Source organism: Gracilinanus agilis, chromosome 4 (genome assembly GCF_016433145.1).
Source record: "Gracilinanus agilis isolate LMUSP501 chromosome 4, AgileGrace, whole genome shotgun sequence".
NCBI classification, from domain to species: domain Eukaryota; kingdom Metazoa; phylum Chordata; class Mammalia; order Didelphimorphia; family Didelphidae; genus Gracilinanus; species Gracilinanus agilis.
This window is the reverse complement of record NC_058133.1, coordinates 311146987-311167108: the sequence shown is the minus strand read 5'-3', so window position 1 is coordinate 311167108 and position 20122 is coordinate 311146987. Positions and strand designations below refer to the sequence as shown.

The 20122-nt window shown below is 37.3% G+C and overlaps 1 protein-coding gene across 1 annotated transcript in view; it reads right to left on the bottom strand.

Moving 5' to 3' along the window:
- The window catches only part of LOC123246479 (regulating synaptic membrane exocytosis protein 1-like), a 402117-nt gene extending 382240 nt beyond the window's left edge, over positions 1-19877 (bottom strand). The window contains 1 exon segment of the mRNA XM_044675360.1: positions 19653-19877. Coding sequence (XP_044531295.1) covers positions 19653-19822 — 170 coding nt within the window. The 5' untranslated portion in view covers positions 19823-19877.
- Between the last annotated feature and the right edge of the window lie 245 nt (positions 19878-20122).

The window sequence follows — 20122 nt, the reverse complement described above, 5'->3', positions numbered from 1 at the left end:
GACCCAGATTGGGTCTGCCAAGAGCCATTTATTAAATTTTCAATATGAGCATTTATAACTGAGAATAAGTGAATACTATACTTTAAGGCTCAATTCATTGTTTTGTTGATCATATGGATTTAAGAAAATGATGTAGAAAATGTTAATAATGCAGATTAAAGTTAAAAGTGTTTTGTGCATACCTCTCCTCATAGCTAGGAGGATGTTAAAGATTTAACAGCACACCACCATTAAAGGATTATAAGGAATAGTTTATTGCTCAGATATGGGTAGGATCAGATGATTTGAAAGGTCTTTTCCAGCTTTCAGATTCTGTGATATTCTACTTCCCTGTAGGTGGCTTAGTAGATAGAGTGCCAGGACTGGAGTCAGGAAGACTCATCTTCTTGAGTTCAAATCTGGCTTCAGACACTGACTAATCATAGGACCCTATGTGAATCACTCAATCTTGTTTGCCTCAGTTTCCTCATCTATAAAATGAAGTAGAGAAGGAAAAGGCAAACCACTCCAGTATTTCTGCTAAGAGAACCCCAAATGGGGTCAAAGAGTCAGATGCAACTGAAAGGACCAAACAATAAGAGCAACAAAAATTCTTCCCTGTCTATGACTGTGCAAGTGAATCCTTCTTAGGTCTTATTAGATGTACTCCCTCCCTGCCCAAAGCTCATCACTCCTATGCATAAAGCTAAATGTAATTCTCTACCACTCTCTCCTTAACCAGCCATTCACCTCCTATAGTCTTATTACTCTTCTAAATAAAGTTCCTACCTTCAATCAGCAGTTGATTCCCAACTTCACCCCTAAAAATATACTTGAAAGATGAGTTGTCTGAATGTTAAATGGCACTTGAAGACATATGACATAGAAGCTTACATTTCTTTAAGAGTTTAACTAAAAAGGAAGTAGAAATCTTCTAACTTCCTTTTATCTTGCTAGGAATTTACTTTATGCAACATGCAGAGCTATTTTAATGAGCAAATTGAAAAATTTGAAAGAAATTTGAAGAATGAGGATGCAACTTAAATTCACTATCTTGGTCTAATGAGTAAACTAATGACGAGTGACCTCATAAAAAAAAAAGACATTTTGTGAGAGGAGAAGTTCTCACTTCTTACAAGTTCTTTGACCCCTGAGAGAGGATCAGACCTACAACAGATGTGCCTGGGTAACTGCTGAATTCATTAGAAGTCAGAGGACTATGAGCTCCAGAAATATTAGCAGGATACTAAATCTGTATTGAATACTGGTTGAATGTTTTTTCTTAATTAAAAAATAGTTTTTATGTTGTTAGGAACTAAGTGACGATATTTATTGTTGTTCAGTCATGTCTGATTGTTTGTGACCCTATTTGAATTTTTCTTGGTAAAAATACTGGAGTAGCTTGCTATTTCCTTTTCCAGCTCATTTTACAAATGAAGAAACTGAGGTAAACAGTGTTAATTGACTTGCTCTGGTTAATTGACACAGCTAGTAAGTTTCTGAAGTTGGATTTGAACTCAGTTATTCTTAATTCCAGGCCTGATGCTTTATCCACAGTGATACCTAACAGCCCATATTACTATATGAAAAACATCGGTGCTTTCTTACTTCTGTATTCCCTCACTACATCCAAGACACTTAGCATTAAGTGGTCATTGAATACTCACTCCATGTTAACAAGGGTTAACATCTGGGCCCAGAGCAGTTGCTTAATAAGCATTTGCAATATATGGAAGGAACAATGGCCCAGAAACCTTGGACTCCAAGCCCAACTTGCCACTAATTAGTTTTTCAATCTTGATGAGTCCTTTGAACTCCCTGGGTCTCACTGTTTTTACCCGAAAATAAAAGACTGGACTGAATAATCTCTAAGGTTCTATCAATTCTACAAAACAAAACAAAACAAAAACTTCCTTTTGTGAAGGGGTAGGGGGTATTTGCCATGATTTAATCAGTACATTAGGATCTCTTTTTATGAAAACCAAGCATATGCAAAATTAGGAATTGGCAATTTTTAAAAAGGCAGACAAATATGTCAATTTTTTTTAAATTATGCACTAAATCTGAACCATTTTCCCAATCAATGTAAAGCCTTGCAGCAGATCACCCAATCACATTCATCCTCACTCTGAGAAGTTTTAGCAAAAGTCATTATATTGTTATCCACCAATTATTAGCTTGAACTGATATCAGTCTCTGTTAAGGGTTCTCACTCGTAACAAGTTGTGTCTGTGTCCAAACTATGCTTCTTTTTGTTGCATTTACATTATTTGGTTATGAATAATGGCCCCAAAGTACAAGGGCAGTGATGATGGCAGCTCTAATAAGTCTAAGAAAAGTTGCAAAGAACCTAGGTATGTTCCTATAAGAAATACTTATTAATAATGGGGTTTGCTATTATGCTTGATTTTTGACTTATGCAAAGGTTCTTAGAATGTATCAATTAGGTAAAATGAGGACCTACTGTATTGAAAACTCCCAATAAGGAGATTCACTCTATTGATATTGGGTCATCACCTTATGTGTATCTGAAGATTCAGAGTTACTTAAGGTTATGGAGAAGTTAAATGCCAGGGTGTATCAGAGGCCAGATTTGAACTCAGATCTTTCTGACAACGCCAAAGCTAGCAATAAATTCACAATGCTACACAGCGTCTGTAAAAATCTAATTTCTTATGACATGTGTGATAAACTACTGCTTCCACTTCTCTTCAATATACCTTACTCAAATCATTAAGCATATGCATTGAAGTTAGACAAATCTAGACATCATTTTTACTGGAGTAAAAACCTCATTTTACTGCCACATTTTCACTTAAAACTTTTTTTGAAAGTTAGTAGCACAGTGGATAGAGCAGTGAGCCTGGAGTCAGAAAGAAGACCCTGAGTTCACATCAGGTGTTAGATACTTATTAGCTCTAAGTTATTCTACCTGCCTCCATTTCCCCAACTATAAAATGGAGATCACAGGGTTGTTATGAGGATAAAATGAGATGCTATCTATAAAGTGTTTAGCATGATCCCTGGTACATAGTCAATGATTAAAAAATGCTATTCCTTTCTTCCTCTTTAGTTGTAGCTTTATATCACCTTTAAATATGAAATACATAGTATGCAATAAACTAAAGTATTTAAAAATAATTGAGTAAGGGAGAAAAAGCTAGTGAATACATCTAGAGAGATCCCTGGGAAGGTTTGAAAACAATCAGAACTATAACTAGGGTGGAATGACTGGTGCTTTTCCTTAGGATGGCCAAATTTAGAAGGTGTTAATTATATTTGCTGTCTTTCAGCAGAGTAAAAACAGTTAAATTTGATATATAGTAAGAAAAAATAAATAAAATAGGGATCTATTTAATGATACTCTCCATCTTCCCATTCATTCTTTGGCAACACCCCAGGTGATCTCTACACTAGCCCAACCACCTTTTCCCACAGAAGTTTCCTTAAAGGAGACCTTAGGGTGACTGGCATACTGGAACCATCTTGAACGATCTAGCCATGACCAACTGTTAAATTTTTTGATGTGAATATTTACACTCTGGATATTGAAAAAAGTCACCATTCAGGCATGAATTTATTGTTTTGTTGATTGTTGACTCTAGACTTAACAAAACAATGAATAAAATATTAATAGTACAGATTAGCCTCAAAAGCATATTATTGGTAGATAACCCCCACCCCCAGAGAACTAGTTGTTAATTTACCTGGACATCATTATCGCAGTGTGTTCCAAGTCTTAATTTCCTCTCCAGAGGTTCTTCCTACTCAACAAAATTGGTCATAAAAAGTTGACTTGAGAGTATGATTTGTGATTGTTGCTCTGGGCAAAATAATTGTCAAGTTATAGGCCTAGGGCTAACTGTCAACAGTACAGGGCCTGGAGCAAATAGCACCATTTATTTATTAACTTCAATAATATTATAAAAGTGAAAAATTAAAATATTGTGAAAAGAATATTGAATTGCTTTCAGAAAACGTGGGTTTGGAATATGATGCTTCTACTTACTAGCTATGTGACCTGGGGTAAGTCATTTTACCTCTCTGGAACTCAGTTTCCTCCTCTGGAAAATAATTTGGGGGAGTGAACTAGCTGATTTCTGAAGACCTTTTCAGGTCTAAGTTTGTGAACATCTTGGGAAAGCTTGAAAGAGAACATAATTTGTAAAATATGCAGGCAGAGAGGAACTATATGGGGCAGTTCACTACTTTATTAAGTGATGGGGAGGCAGAATTATGAAATGGTATCTAATAAATATGTTAATATATGGATCTGCCTCAGATCTTTATTATATTATTAGCTCATAGTACTCTTCTTTCACACTCACTGATAACCTCTCTGAATCAACAACCATGTCATAGTAGATTGGACATTATTAGATTGGGGATGGGGAAGATGGAGATATAAAACAGGATGGATTTGCCGTATGCTATAATAAAGGCAATTCTCTTCAAATGATAGAAACTACCTTACTTTCCCAAGTATAAATGCATAGTTTTGAAGATACATTATACCTGAAAAAATACAAATAAAAAATATAGAAAAATATCTGACATGATGAACATAGAAGTATGCATTTCATGATAACGTGTATAATCTATATAATATTACCTGCCATCTTGGAGATGGGGAGGAGAGAGGGAGGAAGACAACACAGATCACAAAATGTTGGAAATAAAAAAGGGTATTGTCATGTAAAAGAAATTTAATAAAAAAGAGAAGATATATGAAAAAGTAAATTAAGAAAAAAACTATTAACTTCAACAATTTGATGAGTGAAAACACATAAAAATTAAACTTGATTAGTTGAAATGAGTATTGGAATAATAATCAAATGACATGAGTTTTAGAGCTTGCTATCACTTAGCAATGTGATGTATAAAAATTCATTTTCCCTCTCTTTGCCTCAGTTTATTCATCAGTAAAATGGAGATGTACTCAATGAACTCTAAGGTTCCAGCTATCTTTCAATCCTATTATTCCATTTAACATTTTAGCCCCAGTTTACATAACTGGGTGTCAGCCTAATTGATATACCATTTATAACACCATTACTATGTAACTAAATATCTCATAAAATGTCATCTAACATCATGCTTTCATGTAAAATACTAATCGCGTTAGATAAAGATAGATATAGCTATGAATTTTAATCATATTTTCCCATCTGGGACAGCTATGTGGCATAGTAGATAGAGAGCTGGATCTGGAGTCAGGAAAAACCATCCTCCTGAATTCAAATATGGACTCAGACACTAGTTATGTGAACCTAGGCATGTCAATTAAGCCTGTTTGCCTCAGTTTCCTCTTCTAAAAAATGAGCTGGAAAAGGAAATGGTAAATCCCTCCCTTATTTGTGCAAAAAAAAATGGTGTCACAAAAAGTTGGGTACAACTGAAATTTCTGAACAACAACAAAAAAGAAAGATTCCTGAACTCAAAATAACATTTTTTTGGACAAAACCGGTGCTTTCTCAGTTTTAGGGAAAGTAAGATGTGGAAACTTTCTTTACCTATGGAGATCAGCATCTTCTCTGCAATTTATAATCCTGGAGAGTTTTCTGAGATGCCAAGAGGTTTAAGGAACTGCCCCAAATCTCAAAGCCAGTATGTGGCAAAAGTAAAACTTGAACTCCAGTAATCCTGACTGAGGCTAGCTGTATCTGCTGAGCCATCCTGTGTTTTATTATAATTACAAATGACATAATAATTAGATGGTTCCCTAAGACTATAGATTTAGAGTGGGAAGGAATCTTAGAGATCATTGAGTTTAAACTTTAGAAGCTATTGAATTTAAACCCTCTTGTTATAGAGATGGAAACTGAGGCATAGAGATGATGAGTGATTTGCCCAAGGTCACATAACTAGGAAATGTCAGAGGTAGGATTCAAATCTAAGTATTCTTGTGCTCTGTTGGCTATGCTGCCTTGCCTCCTATGTCAACTACAGCTGTGGATATAAGCAAAAAAGAAAAAAAAAGGGGAAAATGAAACAGCACAAGCAATTGGTTTATATCAGTGGGATTTATCATGATGGAAATGAAAAGTGAGATCAATATGTATGGGCAGTGATAATATGGACTCCCATATAAATAAATAATAGGTAATGGAGCCTACTAGATGGTTTCAGTCCAATGAAAGATGTATTTTCTATGATCATGCAATAATCTTGTCACAACAGAAAATACAAAATGCCCACAATTTTATTGAATGTTGCTCTACCAGTGTTATTTTTATCCAAAGGAAAAGTCCATATTTTGAGAGATATTCCTTTCTCCCTAAATAAACTACTTAGTAGCATGGAACATGGGTCCCCAATCCTCAAACATAGAGTGTTTTCGAATAAAAGTTTGTTCCATTTTAATAGATCCCAGAAACCCAGGAAAGGTCAACCAAAAGCAAGATAGTAAAAAAAAAGTAAAGTTTGATTCTGTATCTTTTATTTACATTTTATCTGGTAATAAAATCCTACCCCCAACATTTGCTGGCTGTGTGACACTGGGTAAATCACTTCATTTCATTCAGCCTCAGTTGCCTCATCTGTAAAATGGTGATAATAACATCTATTTCATAGTTTTAATGGATCAAATGAGATAATACATGTAGTGCCTTACAAAACCTAATATACTATATAAATATTATTATATTGTTGTTGCTATTATTCCTACAATTGTGACTTATTTTTCAAGGACTTTAATAACCCAGCTTGACTCAAACCTTCCTTATGAATTTTCCCAAAGATCCGTCCCAATCTTGATTCTGTAAATATATGAATCATTCCCATTTTCCAAGTCTATTGTCACAATCTACAATGGTTATTGTTATTATTATTCAGTCATTTTTCAGACCAGACTCTTTGTGACCCCATTTGAGATTTTCTTGGCAAAGGTACTGGAGTGGTTTGCCATTTCCTTCTCCTGCTCATTTTACAGACGGGAAAACTGAGATAAACAGGGTTAAGTGACTTGCCCAGTGTCACATAGCTAGCAATTGTCTGAGATCATATTTGAACTCAGGAAGATGAGTCTTCCTGACTTCAGGCCCACCACTCTATTGTAACACATAGCTGCTCTAAATGGTTATCTCCACCTCTCCAACTTCCATTCACCCTTCAGAGTCCAGCTGAAATACTACTCCCTTCACTAAATGTTTCCTATTTGTGGCACCTAATTCATATGTAGTCTTATAATATCCATCACTTAGTTTCTGGAGTGTGCATCCTGTATTCCTTACCTGTTCCACACCCCCACAACTAGATTATAAGGACAGGAACTCAACCTGACTCAACACTGATCTTCTACCTGCTATAGGCCCTGAAACAATATTGAGAATATAGAAGATGTAGACTGTGCCATCTAATTCAATGATTATTTGTTTAAAGTGATACTCACTAGTGAATATGACAATTAAATTCTGAAAAATGAATTCCAAGTAGAGAAGAAGTTCAAAATACTGGCATTTGGGGTATCTGAGATCCTGGTATGGGAGAGAAGGAGAATATGTCCCTAACATTCTTTTGGGGGAAAATAGTTTTACTTATGTTTCTGCTCTATCTTTGAAATAAATATCCTTTTACAAAGCTTTTTTAAGCACTTATATTTAACCCAGAACTAACAATTATCATATAAACTAATATCAACTTTTGCTTTTGAAATGCTGTGTTTTAGGTAAGATAGGGGATTGAATTCATGCTTCTATGATACTTCCTTTCATAACCATTCGTAGTACAGAAATATTCTACTATATAGTATTTCATTTCCCCAATGTCATTGACATGAAAAATTTCCCTAAAGTTGAATAAAATATTAAAGAAAATATTTTTAAAATATACTCAATGCTTGCCTCCAAATATCTAAAGAAATGAATGAGTGCTGACCTCCCTAAATTTTAAATTTGAGCACTGGGAACTGTCTCCAGGTGTCCAGCAAAAGGAACTAGATCTTTCTTTTATTTTTTCAAAAGAGTGCATTTGGGTGCAGGAGGCTGGAGAGGGAAAGGGAGAAACCCTTACATAGTAGAATACAGAAGGAGGTGAAGGACCTACGCTTTCTAAGCTGTTTAAATAGGCTTTCTTATTATAGTTTGAGTTCAGACAGAGGGGAAAAATCAGGCCATTTCTTTATATTCTTCCTTCTCAAAAAATGTATGAATTATCTCTGACCTTTGTAAACCTCCCAAACCCATATATATAAAACCCTCTGTTTAAAAGCCTTTTCTGAGAAGAGAATTACCTGTTACAATTTTTCATTTATTGCATCTTTTGTCAAGCATTTAGACCAAAGTTCTTAACTTTGGATAGGTGTTTGCTTTATTTAAAATAGATAGATAGATAGATAGATAGATAGATAGATAGATAGATAGATAGATAGATAGATAGATAGATTGTTGATCTNAGATAGATAGATAGATAGATAGATAGATAGATAGATAGATAGATAGACAAATGGATAAATAGATGGATAGGCAGATAGACAGATAGATAGATGGATAGACAGATGGATAGGCAGACAGATAGATAGATGATAAATAGATAGAAATATTTCATTATAAATAGTTTTCTTTTTAAACCTATGTAACTTTTATGCATTTAATTCATTGCATTCATTTAAATTATTATTCTAAAAAGGGAGTCATAGGTTTCATTACCAAAGGAGTGCATGACACCAATAAGGTAGAACCCTTTTCAGCAATGAAAAAATTCCTTAAAAGAATTTTAAAACCATTCTTTTAAAGAATATAGATATATACATGTACATATATGCAGTTTAATAACCATTCTGCTTTAATGAGAGGGAGAGAGGTTGAGATAGGTATAGATAGATGTGATATATAGATATGTGATGTGGATAGAGAGATGTGCGTGTTTGAATGTGTGTTTAAATTGTGTCTATTAGCATCTTTGGCATTCAAAGCCTAAGCCACATCTTTCCATTCTTCTTATGCCTTACACCCCCCCATCCCTACACACACACACACACACACACACACACACACACACACACACATATTCATCAATCCAGTAATGCTGGTCTCCTTACTGTTCCTTGAACAACACACTCCATCTTCCAACTTCCATTACTTTTACTGGCTGTCTCCCATGCCTGGAATGCTTTCCCTCTTTGCCCAGACCTCCTGGATTCCTTGAAGTCTCAGTTAAAATCCCAAATTCTATAAATGCCTTCACTGATTCCCCCTTAATTCAAATACCTTACTTCTGTTGATTATTTCCAATTGACACTGTATGTGGCTTGTTCATATGGAGTTCTTTTTCATGTTGTTTCTCCCATTAGAAAGGGAGCTCCTTAAGAGCAGGAGCCATCATTTGCTTTTCTTTGTCCCTGATGCTTAGGAGAATGCCTAGCATATAGTAAGCAGTTAATAAATGTTTACCGATTGACAATATAAGAATATATATAAATATAAATGTTTATTTCCCTTGCTTCCCCTCTCCCCTTGCAGCATCTTGGAGAGATTCAACAAATATTTGTGGAAAAGGTGGGCAAAACCTTTGAAATGAGTTATCATTCCTAAGAGATTAATTTTGTTTTTGTAGTGTTGACCACCCGAACTGAGCATAAAAAATGAATTAAAAATAATAAGATACTGCTTATATATAGGCTAGAAAGCACAGCAAACTTCCTTACCAGAGTATATCACCAACCTCACAGGGCTGATATGAGGAAACCACTTTGTAACCCTTAAGTCACTATAGAATTGGTGCTATTATGAATGTTAGTTACTGCTTCTGAATGCATGCACTATGCATTAATGGATAATTTAAAGAGAACCGGAAGCTCATGTTTAGAAGATAAAAGGAAAGCATAAGTATCTGAATCGGTTTACATATTACATATTTTTTTGAAGATGTATAGCTTCCTCTGGTGAAAACATACTCAATTCAAAAGACCAGTCTTGTCACCAGAAAAGAGATAAGGAAGCATCTCTCTCCTTTTGTTAGAGTAGTGGTAAGGTAATATGGAATATTTCTAAAACCATCAGATATGGTCATGAATTTATTTGCTTTTGTTTCACTCTTTTTCTTCTTCAAATGGATGGGCTCATTTGGTGGTTGTAGATTAACTGGAAATGTTTTTCAATTATTTCAGTTGTGTCCATCTCTTTGTGACCCCATTTGGAGTTTTCTTTGCAAAGATCCAGGAGTGGTTTGACATTTTCTTCTCTAGCTCATTGTATGGTTGAGGAAATTGAGGCAAATAGGGTTAAGTGACTTTCCCAGAGTCACAGTTAGTAACTGTCAGACATAAGGTCTTTCTGACTCCAGGCCCAGTGCTCGATTTGGAAATAATTGTGATATTAAAAACAAAGAGCAGAAATAAACTATTTTTAGAAGAAAGAAACTACACTCTGTCCACTAACAAATTTTCTGATTTGCATAAGGGGAAGAAATACAAATTGCATTGAATATTACTCCAGCAATCCTGTAAGTTACAAAAATATGGTGGGGCTCTTCCCTAATTAAAATTATCTACTCTTAAAATTATCTACTATTCCATGTAAGTCTGTTAACTATGTCTTTTTTCTTAAACCCTTACCTTCTGCTTTTGTATGGATACTAAGTATTTATAATAAGGGAGAAAAGTGGTAAGAACTAACTAATTGGAGTTTAGTGACTTGCTGAGTTACAAAGCTAGTGAATACCAGAGGGTAGATTTGAACCCAAGTCCTTCCAACTGCAGGCCTGGTGCTCTATATAACTATCTCTTAAGAAATCCACAGTAGGGATAAACAGTCAGATGTGGAGTCAAGGAGATTGGGTTCACATTTTGTCTCTGGTACATTCCTGCTGTGTTATCCTAAGCAAACCACTTAATGCCTCAATGCTCAAGGCAATCCTCTAAGACTGTAAGATGCACAGAAGATGTTGACCTTCATTGGTAGAGATTTTCCTCATCCAGGAGTTCCCCACACCTATGAAATCACAGGTTCAATCCCTATTCCTATCTAGATATTAAATTAAATATATTGCCATGGTAATTGTTTCTCATACTGCCCAAACTTCAAAAAAATCCTTAAAGTATTACATTCCCCCAAAAAAGCTATTTAAATGAATCCCCACACATTATGGAGCCAGTATGCTCTTTTGTAGTACCTGAAAGATAGTTTTAGAAAGTCAGACCTCTGAAGGAGGTCTCAATTGGTAGCTGCTAGTTTCTGGGAAATGTTTTGCACATTTAAATTAAACCTTGCCAAAAGGAAAAAAGACACCCACTGGGGTCTTTAAAGAATAAATTCTAGGCCTTGATACAGATGCTTCCTTTGACCAGGTAACTTTTCCTAAGCTTTTAAAACTGGGCATTTGTAGTTCACAAAGCAGAATTTAAACAAGCTTCCATTTCTGAAGTTCTGGCCATTTTTACCCATGAAGTTATAAAATATGAAGTAAAGCTTCCATGGGGTGGTGGAGGGAGTGGATGGGATTTTGAAACTATTCCAATATGGCCCCCAAATAGCCATTTATGCAGCTAGAGTTCTTGAATGATATTATTACAAGTTATGAACTGAAACTAGTATTATAAATATGTATTCTTCCTGACATCTGTGAGAAAATAACTCTTTTGAGGTAACAAATTTCAAACAACCTGAATTATCTGGTATATAATCTAAAACAAAGCTCGTAAATCCCCATTGGGATAGCCAATAGCAAGCTGCCCAGAAGAGGAAATCACTACTTAGATGGACTCTGACTCTTCATTTCCTTATCTATACAGGAGAATGAATTCTTTTTTTTTTTCTTTTTAACATGGCAGCCAGTCTTTCCTAGTACTTCATAAGAAAATTAAACCAAGGCTAGTTTATATACTAATCCTGGGTAGACTTCTCCTTTTTTGCCTATTTCCCAACAATATATTTAATGAATATTACTTTACATACTATGAAAAAATAGTTTAGGGACATTCAATATGGTGGGTGAGAGGAAGAAGAACAGGAGGGTGAAAGTAGGACACAATGGACAATAGAGTTAGAGGGAGAAAGAAGAGAAGGAAATGAAGGAGGACTTTATACAGAGAGAAAAAGAAAGGAAAGAAGAGAAGTACAGAGAGGAGGAGAGGAAGAAAAAGATGAAAAGAAGCTCTCAAAGCTCCAAAACTTTGTATTTTCTACTGGCACTATGAGAGCTGAAGGCAAATTCACAGAGGAACAGCTATCAATAGTGGTAACTGGACAGTACTAGACATCAAAAGTCCAATTTTACTAACTCTTCAAAGTTAACTTAAGTGAATATAAACATGTAAAAGTGTATTTTGGGTGGGAATAGTTTTGGGGAGTTGAATTTTTATCAGTGCAGAAAGTCTCTGTTAAAAACTAAGCTCCAATTTTTAGTTTTAGAGTTTCCTGGAGACCTTCTGAGATGTCCATAGGGTCACACATCTCCAGTGAGAAGGGACCGCCAAGTCTAGTCCAACTGCCTCATTTTACTATGGGGTAAGGAACCTCAGGTCCAGCAATGTTGAATTACTTACTCAAATCCACAAAGGCAGTAAGAATCAGAGGTGAGATTTGAACCCTAGTTCTCTCCCTCCAAAGATAGTACTCAGTACCTAATGTATTGCCTTGCCCCTGGTCACAGAGTTGTGACAAAGATTGGAGGACAGATAGGCAGGGACAGAGAGCAGATCGAAACACAGATGGCTGGGCCATGCCCGGATCCAAATGTTGCTACCTTGCTGCTAATTGTAACTATATTTCTGGTGACCCAGTGCACATTTTAATTTTTGTAGCACGTGATATGCTGTTTAAAATATTTGGTGAGAGTTGTACATTAAGGACAAAAGTAGTTCCAAAAATACATTTCAGAGTAAAGGTGATTGAACAAATCTGATTTAATGAGTTTGTATTTGTTTTTTCAGGGAGTTCAGAAAAGTTTGGGCATCTATCTCATCCATTAATATGGATCTCCTTATGAAGTGATATTTGCATGAAAGGCTTCTTGGAATGGAATAGAGAGCCAGCCATTGAGTCAGGAAAACATATATCAGTTCAAGTTTCTGGTCTGACTGTGTGACCTTGGGTAAGTCATTAATGCCCCAGGTTAACTCACTAAGATTATAAATTATTCACATGCAGCTGATCTGAGTCAGTGGTGGCCATTTGCACTCCAGGATTTCTTTGTAAGAAGAAAATCATAGCTCTAGATGATAGATAATTCCTTTCTCTCTGTTGCCTCCAAAACCAAGTCAAAATCAAAACACCTATACTCCTTCCTCTTAACAAGTAGGACAAATACTACCCCCTCACATATTTTTATTTACTCATGATTACAAAAGTCAATAGTAAAGCCAGAGATGTCTCTGAATCTCATTACCAGGAATGCTCTAATTACTGCCTCTGTCACTTTGGGTTGAAAAAGAATTTATACAAGCAAATAAGAAACCACTGGTAGTTCAATAAAATGACTTATACACATACATATGTCATATATACAGATACAGATATAGATATATATTAAACCCACCTTCATCAACTTTCTCTTAGCAGTCTCAGCAGATATCTCTTCCTGCTTTCTCCTGTCTAATGTACTATGGGCAGTATCACCTAACCTCTGACTATCCCCAGATAATTCTCTAAGACTATAAATTGTAGAGGTGCTGACCTGCATTAATTGAAGGTATTTCCTCAGTTGGGAGTTCTCTATGCCAATTATGTCACAGGGTCAATCCTCAGTCCTAATAATCATCCTATCTTACAGGATTAAATTTTGCAAAGTTGTATTTTCTTTAAGTCTCAGCCAGTTAGCTAGCAGTTACAGAGAACTGTATAGTTTGGAGTACTTTATGAATATGTCCTCCTTTTATCTTCACAACAATCTTGGGAGGTAGCCACTAGCATTATTCCCATTTCCCAGATGAAGAAACTGAGGCAGGCCAAGGTTAAATGACTTCCCCAAGGCCGTATAGTTAGTAAAATATCTGAGACTATCTGAATTAAGGTTTTCCTGATTCTAAATCCAGAGCTCTCTCCACTGCGCCACCTGCTGTACTCAGAACAATTCTGGGAGGTAGCTGCTACTGATATTATTGATCACATTTAAGAAAAGAAGAAAATAAAGCTCAGTGATATTAAATGACCTGCCATGGCACTAAACTAACATTCTACTATAAGGTCATATGCACATAGACTCAAATTCTAGGTCAGGTCATAAGGTGGGGTGGGGGGCGGTCTATGCAACAGTTTCCCCAGGATCCTGTTGAAAAAGCATCCTGTTACAATGGAAAGAGGCCTGTGATTCACCAGACTTGTGCCCACCCACTAACCATATACCTTTCAATAAGCCTACATCTCAGTTTCCTCATCTGTGAAATGGACATAACAATAGCAGTTACCTCATAGAAATGTTATGAGGATTAAGTGAGATAATGTCAGTAAAATGCTTTGCCAACTTTAATGCAATGTAAAAATGTCACTTATAATTGGACAATCCATATCCCCTGTTTCTCTTTCTGTCTGATCCATCATTATACTGTTAAATATAATCAGAATCTAGGAAAATATGAGTATAAACTTAATATCTAGATTTGCCATCAAAGGTATCTGGTAGTATCGTAAATCCATCCATCAAGACCAACTATGCCCAAACTACTACTTAGATAAGTCTTAGAAAGGACCCTGGCACACAGAAAAATTGAGGTTAAATAATTTACATGTTTTCATAATCTGGTCAGTGTCAGAGTGAGGATTTGAACACAGATTTCCTGTTGTTCATTATTTTGCCTTCATATAAACTTACGTATACATACATATGTGTGTATGTATATATATATGTATATATATATATGTATATATATATATATACATATATATATATATATATAAATTAAGGCTCCCAAGAGGAAAATGGCATTACCTGTAACACTTTTATATATGGTGACCTTCTTCCCTGATTGTTTATTTCACTCAATTACTGATTTAGATTCCTCATATTTACTATAATCTGGTAGTCCATCATTCTCTTGCCCTCCTTCAGGATTAATTTCCTCAAAAAGTACTACCCAGTTTCTCTTCTATCAGTAATAGCTCCCATTACTTGGCATTTTCTTCCTTGTAGATGTTACTCCTCCCAAAATAGAATGTAAGACTCTTGGGGGGGGGGCAGGGATAATTTTATTCTTTGTCTTTATGTCCCAAGGATGTAGCTCAGTGCTTGGCACACATTTGTTGAGCTGAATTCACACCATACTGCTGCCCTGATGGGATAGAGATGGAAGAAGAATGATAGTGACAAATGAAATGGCCTGGATTACTAAATTTTATGGGCGAGTTACATTCCTTTCCTTATTCTACCAGAAATGGTCTAGTAAGGACTATGCTTCCTGTTGGGAAGAGAGGAGAAAGGCTAGAATTTTGGCATTCTTTGTATATTGGCATCAGGGGCGCTTGAGGGTAGGAGAGACAGAAACATATAAAGCCCTCTTCTGATTCCTAGAACCTTCTCTAAAGGATTAGTAACTTTCTACACAACAGATGGAGTTTTCCTTTAATAAGAAATCTTCCCCTTGAAAAAACTCCAACAATCAATCAAGGGATTTATACAATAATAACCACATTAATAACATTTAATACTTTAAGGTGTTCATAGTTCACATTGTATGAAGTGCTTCACAGTTTACCAAGTAAACTACCTATATTATCTCATTTGGGCAGATATAATTATCCCCAAGTTCCAAATGAACAAACTGAGTCTCAGTGATTGCCCAGTTTCATACAGCTAAATGGAGGCTATGCTGGGACTGACTAAAATTCAGGCCTGCTGACTCAAGATCCAGAGTACTTCTCAATATACTATATTTCACAAAATACTCTATTTCACTACTTGTAAACTCCATATTAGAAAGCTCCCCTGCTCCCTCCACTACTCACTTTCCATCATCCACCAAACTCTACATACCTATGACCAATTACTGCAGGACTCTATTAAAGACCTATTCTTATTTTCCCCCTACTTAGTAGAGAGATCTCTACTTTATCTCTGGTCTTGTCTCTGAGGATTAGAAAAAAAAAAAAACCTCATCCCAGGTTCCTTAGCTAGAGTGGGGAGGAAGAACAGACTTGTGTGAGGTCCTCATTAGCTTTAAGGTGGTCCTAAACTCTCTCTAATCCCCTTAGCTATACTTATTCTCCTCCTGCAAATTACAGAGCCCCTCTCTACTTTTTAAAGGATTCAGATCTTAGATCTAATGAGATCTGACTTGATTTAAGCCCTGGGTAATGCAGTTTCCAACACACGTGCTATTTTGGCCAAAGCATCCAAAGGAATATTGAAAAGTTTGGTTGGAGAAAAATCCGAGTCATAAAAAGAACATTTTTAAAGATAATTAACTTCATGTTTTACAGTATTTGGCAGGAGAAATATAATTCTACACAATGTAGAAATACATCTTAAAATTAATTCATGTTACTTATGAAATTAATTCTCATGATGATAAAGTATTTTCCTATTGCTCTAGTAAACATGATCCAGAATCCTCAGCTAAAAGTTGCCAGATTTTTTGGTGGACTTTTTTTACAGACAGAGAAAAAGCATCAAAGCAAAGAATTATTATGACTATAAACTTATAATGTTCATGAACTCCTAAAATGATTATGTAATAAATAATTTTGCAAACTGTTTTGTATTCTCAGCATTTAGCACAGTACCTAGCACATAGTAAGTGCTTAACAAAAGCGGGTTAACTGATTCTCTTCTATTCAACTTTTCAGTTTTCTCTGACTATTACTGTTTCCACACAGACTTGGGGTAGAAGATACATGATCAATACAAGGATGATGGCTCTACACAGCTTTCAAAACTTTTACTGAAGGGGTTTGCCAGAAGCAGGTCTGTCCTCCCACCAGAACCTGAACTATGAAGCCATCTTTTGAGAAAGCAAGTTTTTGCTTATGGGGTGGTTAACAGTTGCCCAAATCATATTGCAAAAAGGCCCACCTAACAACCAAAAGAACCAAGCCCCAGGGGGAGCATGCCTGCCAATCAACTTTCCACTGAAAGTTCCTAAGGAGTCATGCAGAGGCCTGAATGGACCCCATGTTTCTAAGGGGGAACACTGAAAACCTTCATTGCCCTCTGGGAAACAGTTAAAATATTGTCTCCCTTTCAGCCAATGAGAGGAAGTACTAGTAAAGCAAAAATGTTGGCTTTGGATAGATTTGCCAAACTGTTATTGCAAAATAGAACTGACACTTGATCATAGCCAAGCTGATGGATAAAGTTAATACAGACGGTATGCCTTAGAGACTGCTGTCACACAACCACATCCCATATTCATATTTTTGCAATCTTTTTTCGGATCCTTGCAATACAAATATGGCATTCCCAAATAAGCATGAAGCAGTAAAAGGAGATGCCGTAGAAGGGCGATTTAGATACGACCATCTGGACCAAGCTCTTAATTCTCCTTTCCCCATAGAGGCCTCTGTAGATTTCAATATTTCTTTCTCCAGTCAGATACTACTAGGTCCTGGCTTCTCTCTCACAGAAGTCTCTATGTTTCAACATCCCTGAATCCTTTAAACAGTTGATGAAGTGCCCTGATGACCATTACTTACACTGGACCTTCCCTTTTGTTATACATACTCAGACAAAAAACATAGGCAATTTGTTGTTGTTATTATTATTGTTGTTATTATTATCATTCTTGCCACTGGTTGCTGGGAGACTCTATCCAACCTGATGTCTATAATCAACACTAAGAATAACAGAGCAACAGGCCTGCAGATCCTAACCGATAGAGAGGGGAAGGATGGCAGGGACTGCATTTGTCGAGGACGGACAGATCCATAGTCAGACAGACGACAAAAATCACCATCAGACACCATGAACTACTTCGAAGCTCAGAAGGAGGGAAACCTGCAGCAAGGGAAGTTGTATTCCCATATTTCCACCAGGGATAAGCAGCAGAATAAGGGATGTTTAAATCTCCCCTCCCCATGTGAGGAGGTTTAAAGTATTTATTTTAGATAAGAAGTGTTTATTTGGCTGATAAATTCAGAAACCCACTGCAGGAGGACCAGGCTAGCTCTGGGCTTTCAAGTTAACTGCCTCTTTTGCTCATTCTTCAGTTCCTACAGTAATGATTCTCAAAGACATTATTTGATTTCCTCTATGACCCAGCAAACCTCCCCTCACCCCCCACAACTGAGTGGCAGTCACACTGATCAGGCCCCAATCAATCAGTATGTTTCCTGCTCCTCATCCCATTTTGATAAGGCATTGCTGCACTAAGGGGGAAAGGAAGAAACCAAATGTGGTATTATTTCCTCCCAGCAGGCAATGGGAGGAAATAGGCATCGTTCATGCAAAACAGGTCTGAGGACACTCAGAGTCCTACCCTTTTCTCCCTCCCTTCCCCCTCTATAATCAATATGATCCCAAAGAAATGATGACACAGTGCAACAAGTCCCCCTTCTCTTTAGTCAAGTGGACTACCCCAATATCCCCTTCTACTCTCCTCTTCTGGCAAGAATAAAAGGTTATCAGGGTCTCTAAACTCTTCTGACCCTAGACTTTAAAACTTTCCTAAAATATGAAAATCTCCCAGAGGGAAGGTATGTTTGAATGTTCAACCCTCAAGAGTCACTCTCTAGGTAACACTAGTAGGGAACTAAAGCCTAGGGTCAATGCCAGCCCCTTAGAAAAGGTTTTCTCAAAAGCTGAGGAAAGCAATTCTGCCTGACAGTGTCACACACCTTGTGTACCAGCAAACAGCCCCATTTTCTACACACACCTGTGTAAAGGGGACACCAGACAGAGGTACCTTTCAAGGCTGAGTGGAACATATTAGAACATGGAAAGATTTTGCAAGTAGTCAATCACCCATTGTACCATTTCTATCAGCAGCTGAGCAGGCCCCAAAGGTCTCTAGGAAAACACTAGACAGGAGCCTCTGTTTTGCATAGGCCAGAGTCCCAATCAGCTTTCTCTATTATTGGAAACTTTAAATTATCAGTGGCCCTATATATGAGCAAGAAAAATATATGAGCACATAGGTATTGGGTGTGAATATTGTAAAATAAAAGGTGAAATAGATGCTGGGGAGCCAGGTTACCTAAGATGGCATCTGCCCCCTCCTTTGCCCCCCAAAACCTAGCCTTACTCTTCATATGGGAGGAATTGAGTAAAAATAAGAATTTATCTTTTTCTATTATATAAATACTGACCCTTCTGTATAATCACTCCCAACATACTAAGCAGCTGGAAGGAGAGAGGGTTAGCAGATCTCAGAATCTCTTTACCGCACCCCTTTTGCTTCGCTTGCTCATCCTGGGCCCCCCTAAGGAGCCCCATTTCAGGATTCAGAATTCTTTCCTCATGGATAGGCTCAGGCTCTCCAATCCCCCTACTCCCTCCCCTACCAATTATACATTCCACCAGCCAGGAAATCTTTTCAGTCAACAATCTTCCTGGGTACCCTGATCTCAGGGTAGCATCCTCTTGCTTTTCCTGTCTCCCAGCACTAGTGCACCCTCTTCTTCCTCCCATTTCACTAGCCCCTCCCCTGTTGGACTCCATCCTCTTCACCCCCCCGGAGCCTGCTCCCTGCACCCTGGCATCACCCCCCACATACACACACACACCCCTGGGGTGGCACACATTGGCAGTGAGGGGATGAATGAGTGCTGAATGAATGGAGAAATGAATGAGTGGCTGGGTCTGCTTACTTGAGCATGGCCTCTTCTTTCTCTTCTTCTTCCTTCTGCCGGTCCATCACTGCCATGATAATGTTCCTCTCCTCTTCGGTCAGGTGGCTCAGGTCGGGCAGCTCTTGCATAGGGGGAGGCACTGTGGGTGGGCGAGGGCCTCGGGGGCCCAAAGCAGAAGAAGAAGACATCTTTTTTTTCCTGCCGTCCCCCTCCTCTTCCTTGCTACCTCTCACCTTTCCAATTCCAAAAGAGCTGCTGCTCTCCTGGCTTCCCCTTTCACAGTGAGGTCCTCTCAGCGGCGGCAGCAGCGGCGGCGGCGGTGGCAGCAGCAGCAGCAACAGAGCCCGAGAAAGGGAAGACCCAGTCTTTCATGGTTGTTTGCATCCACCCCGGTCCCGGATGCTCCCTTTGTTTTTGTAGCTTTAGGAGGATTTGGGGCAGCACTGCTGCCTCTCGCAGTCCATCCTCTGATGGGAGGGGACGGGGAG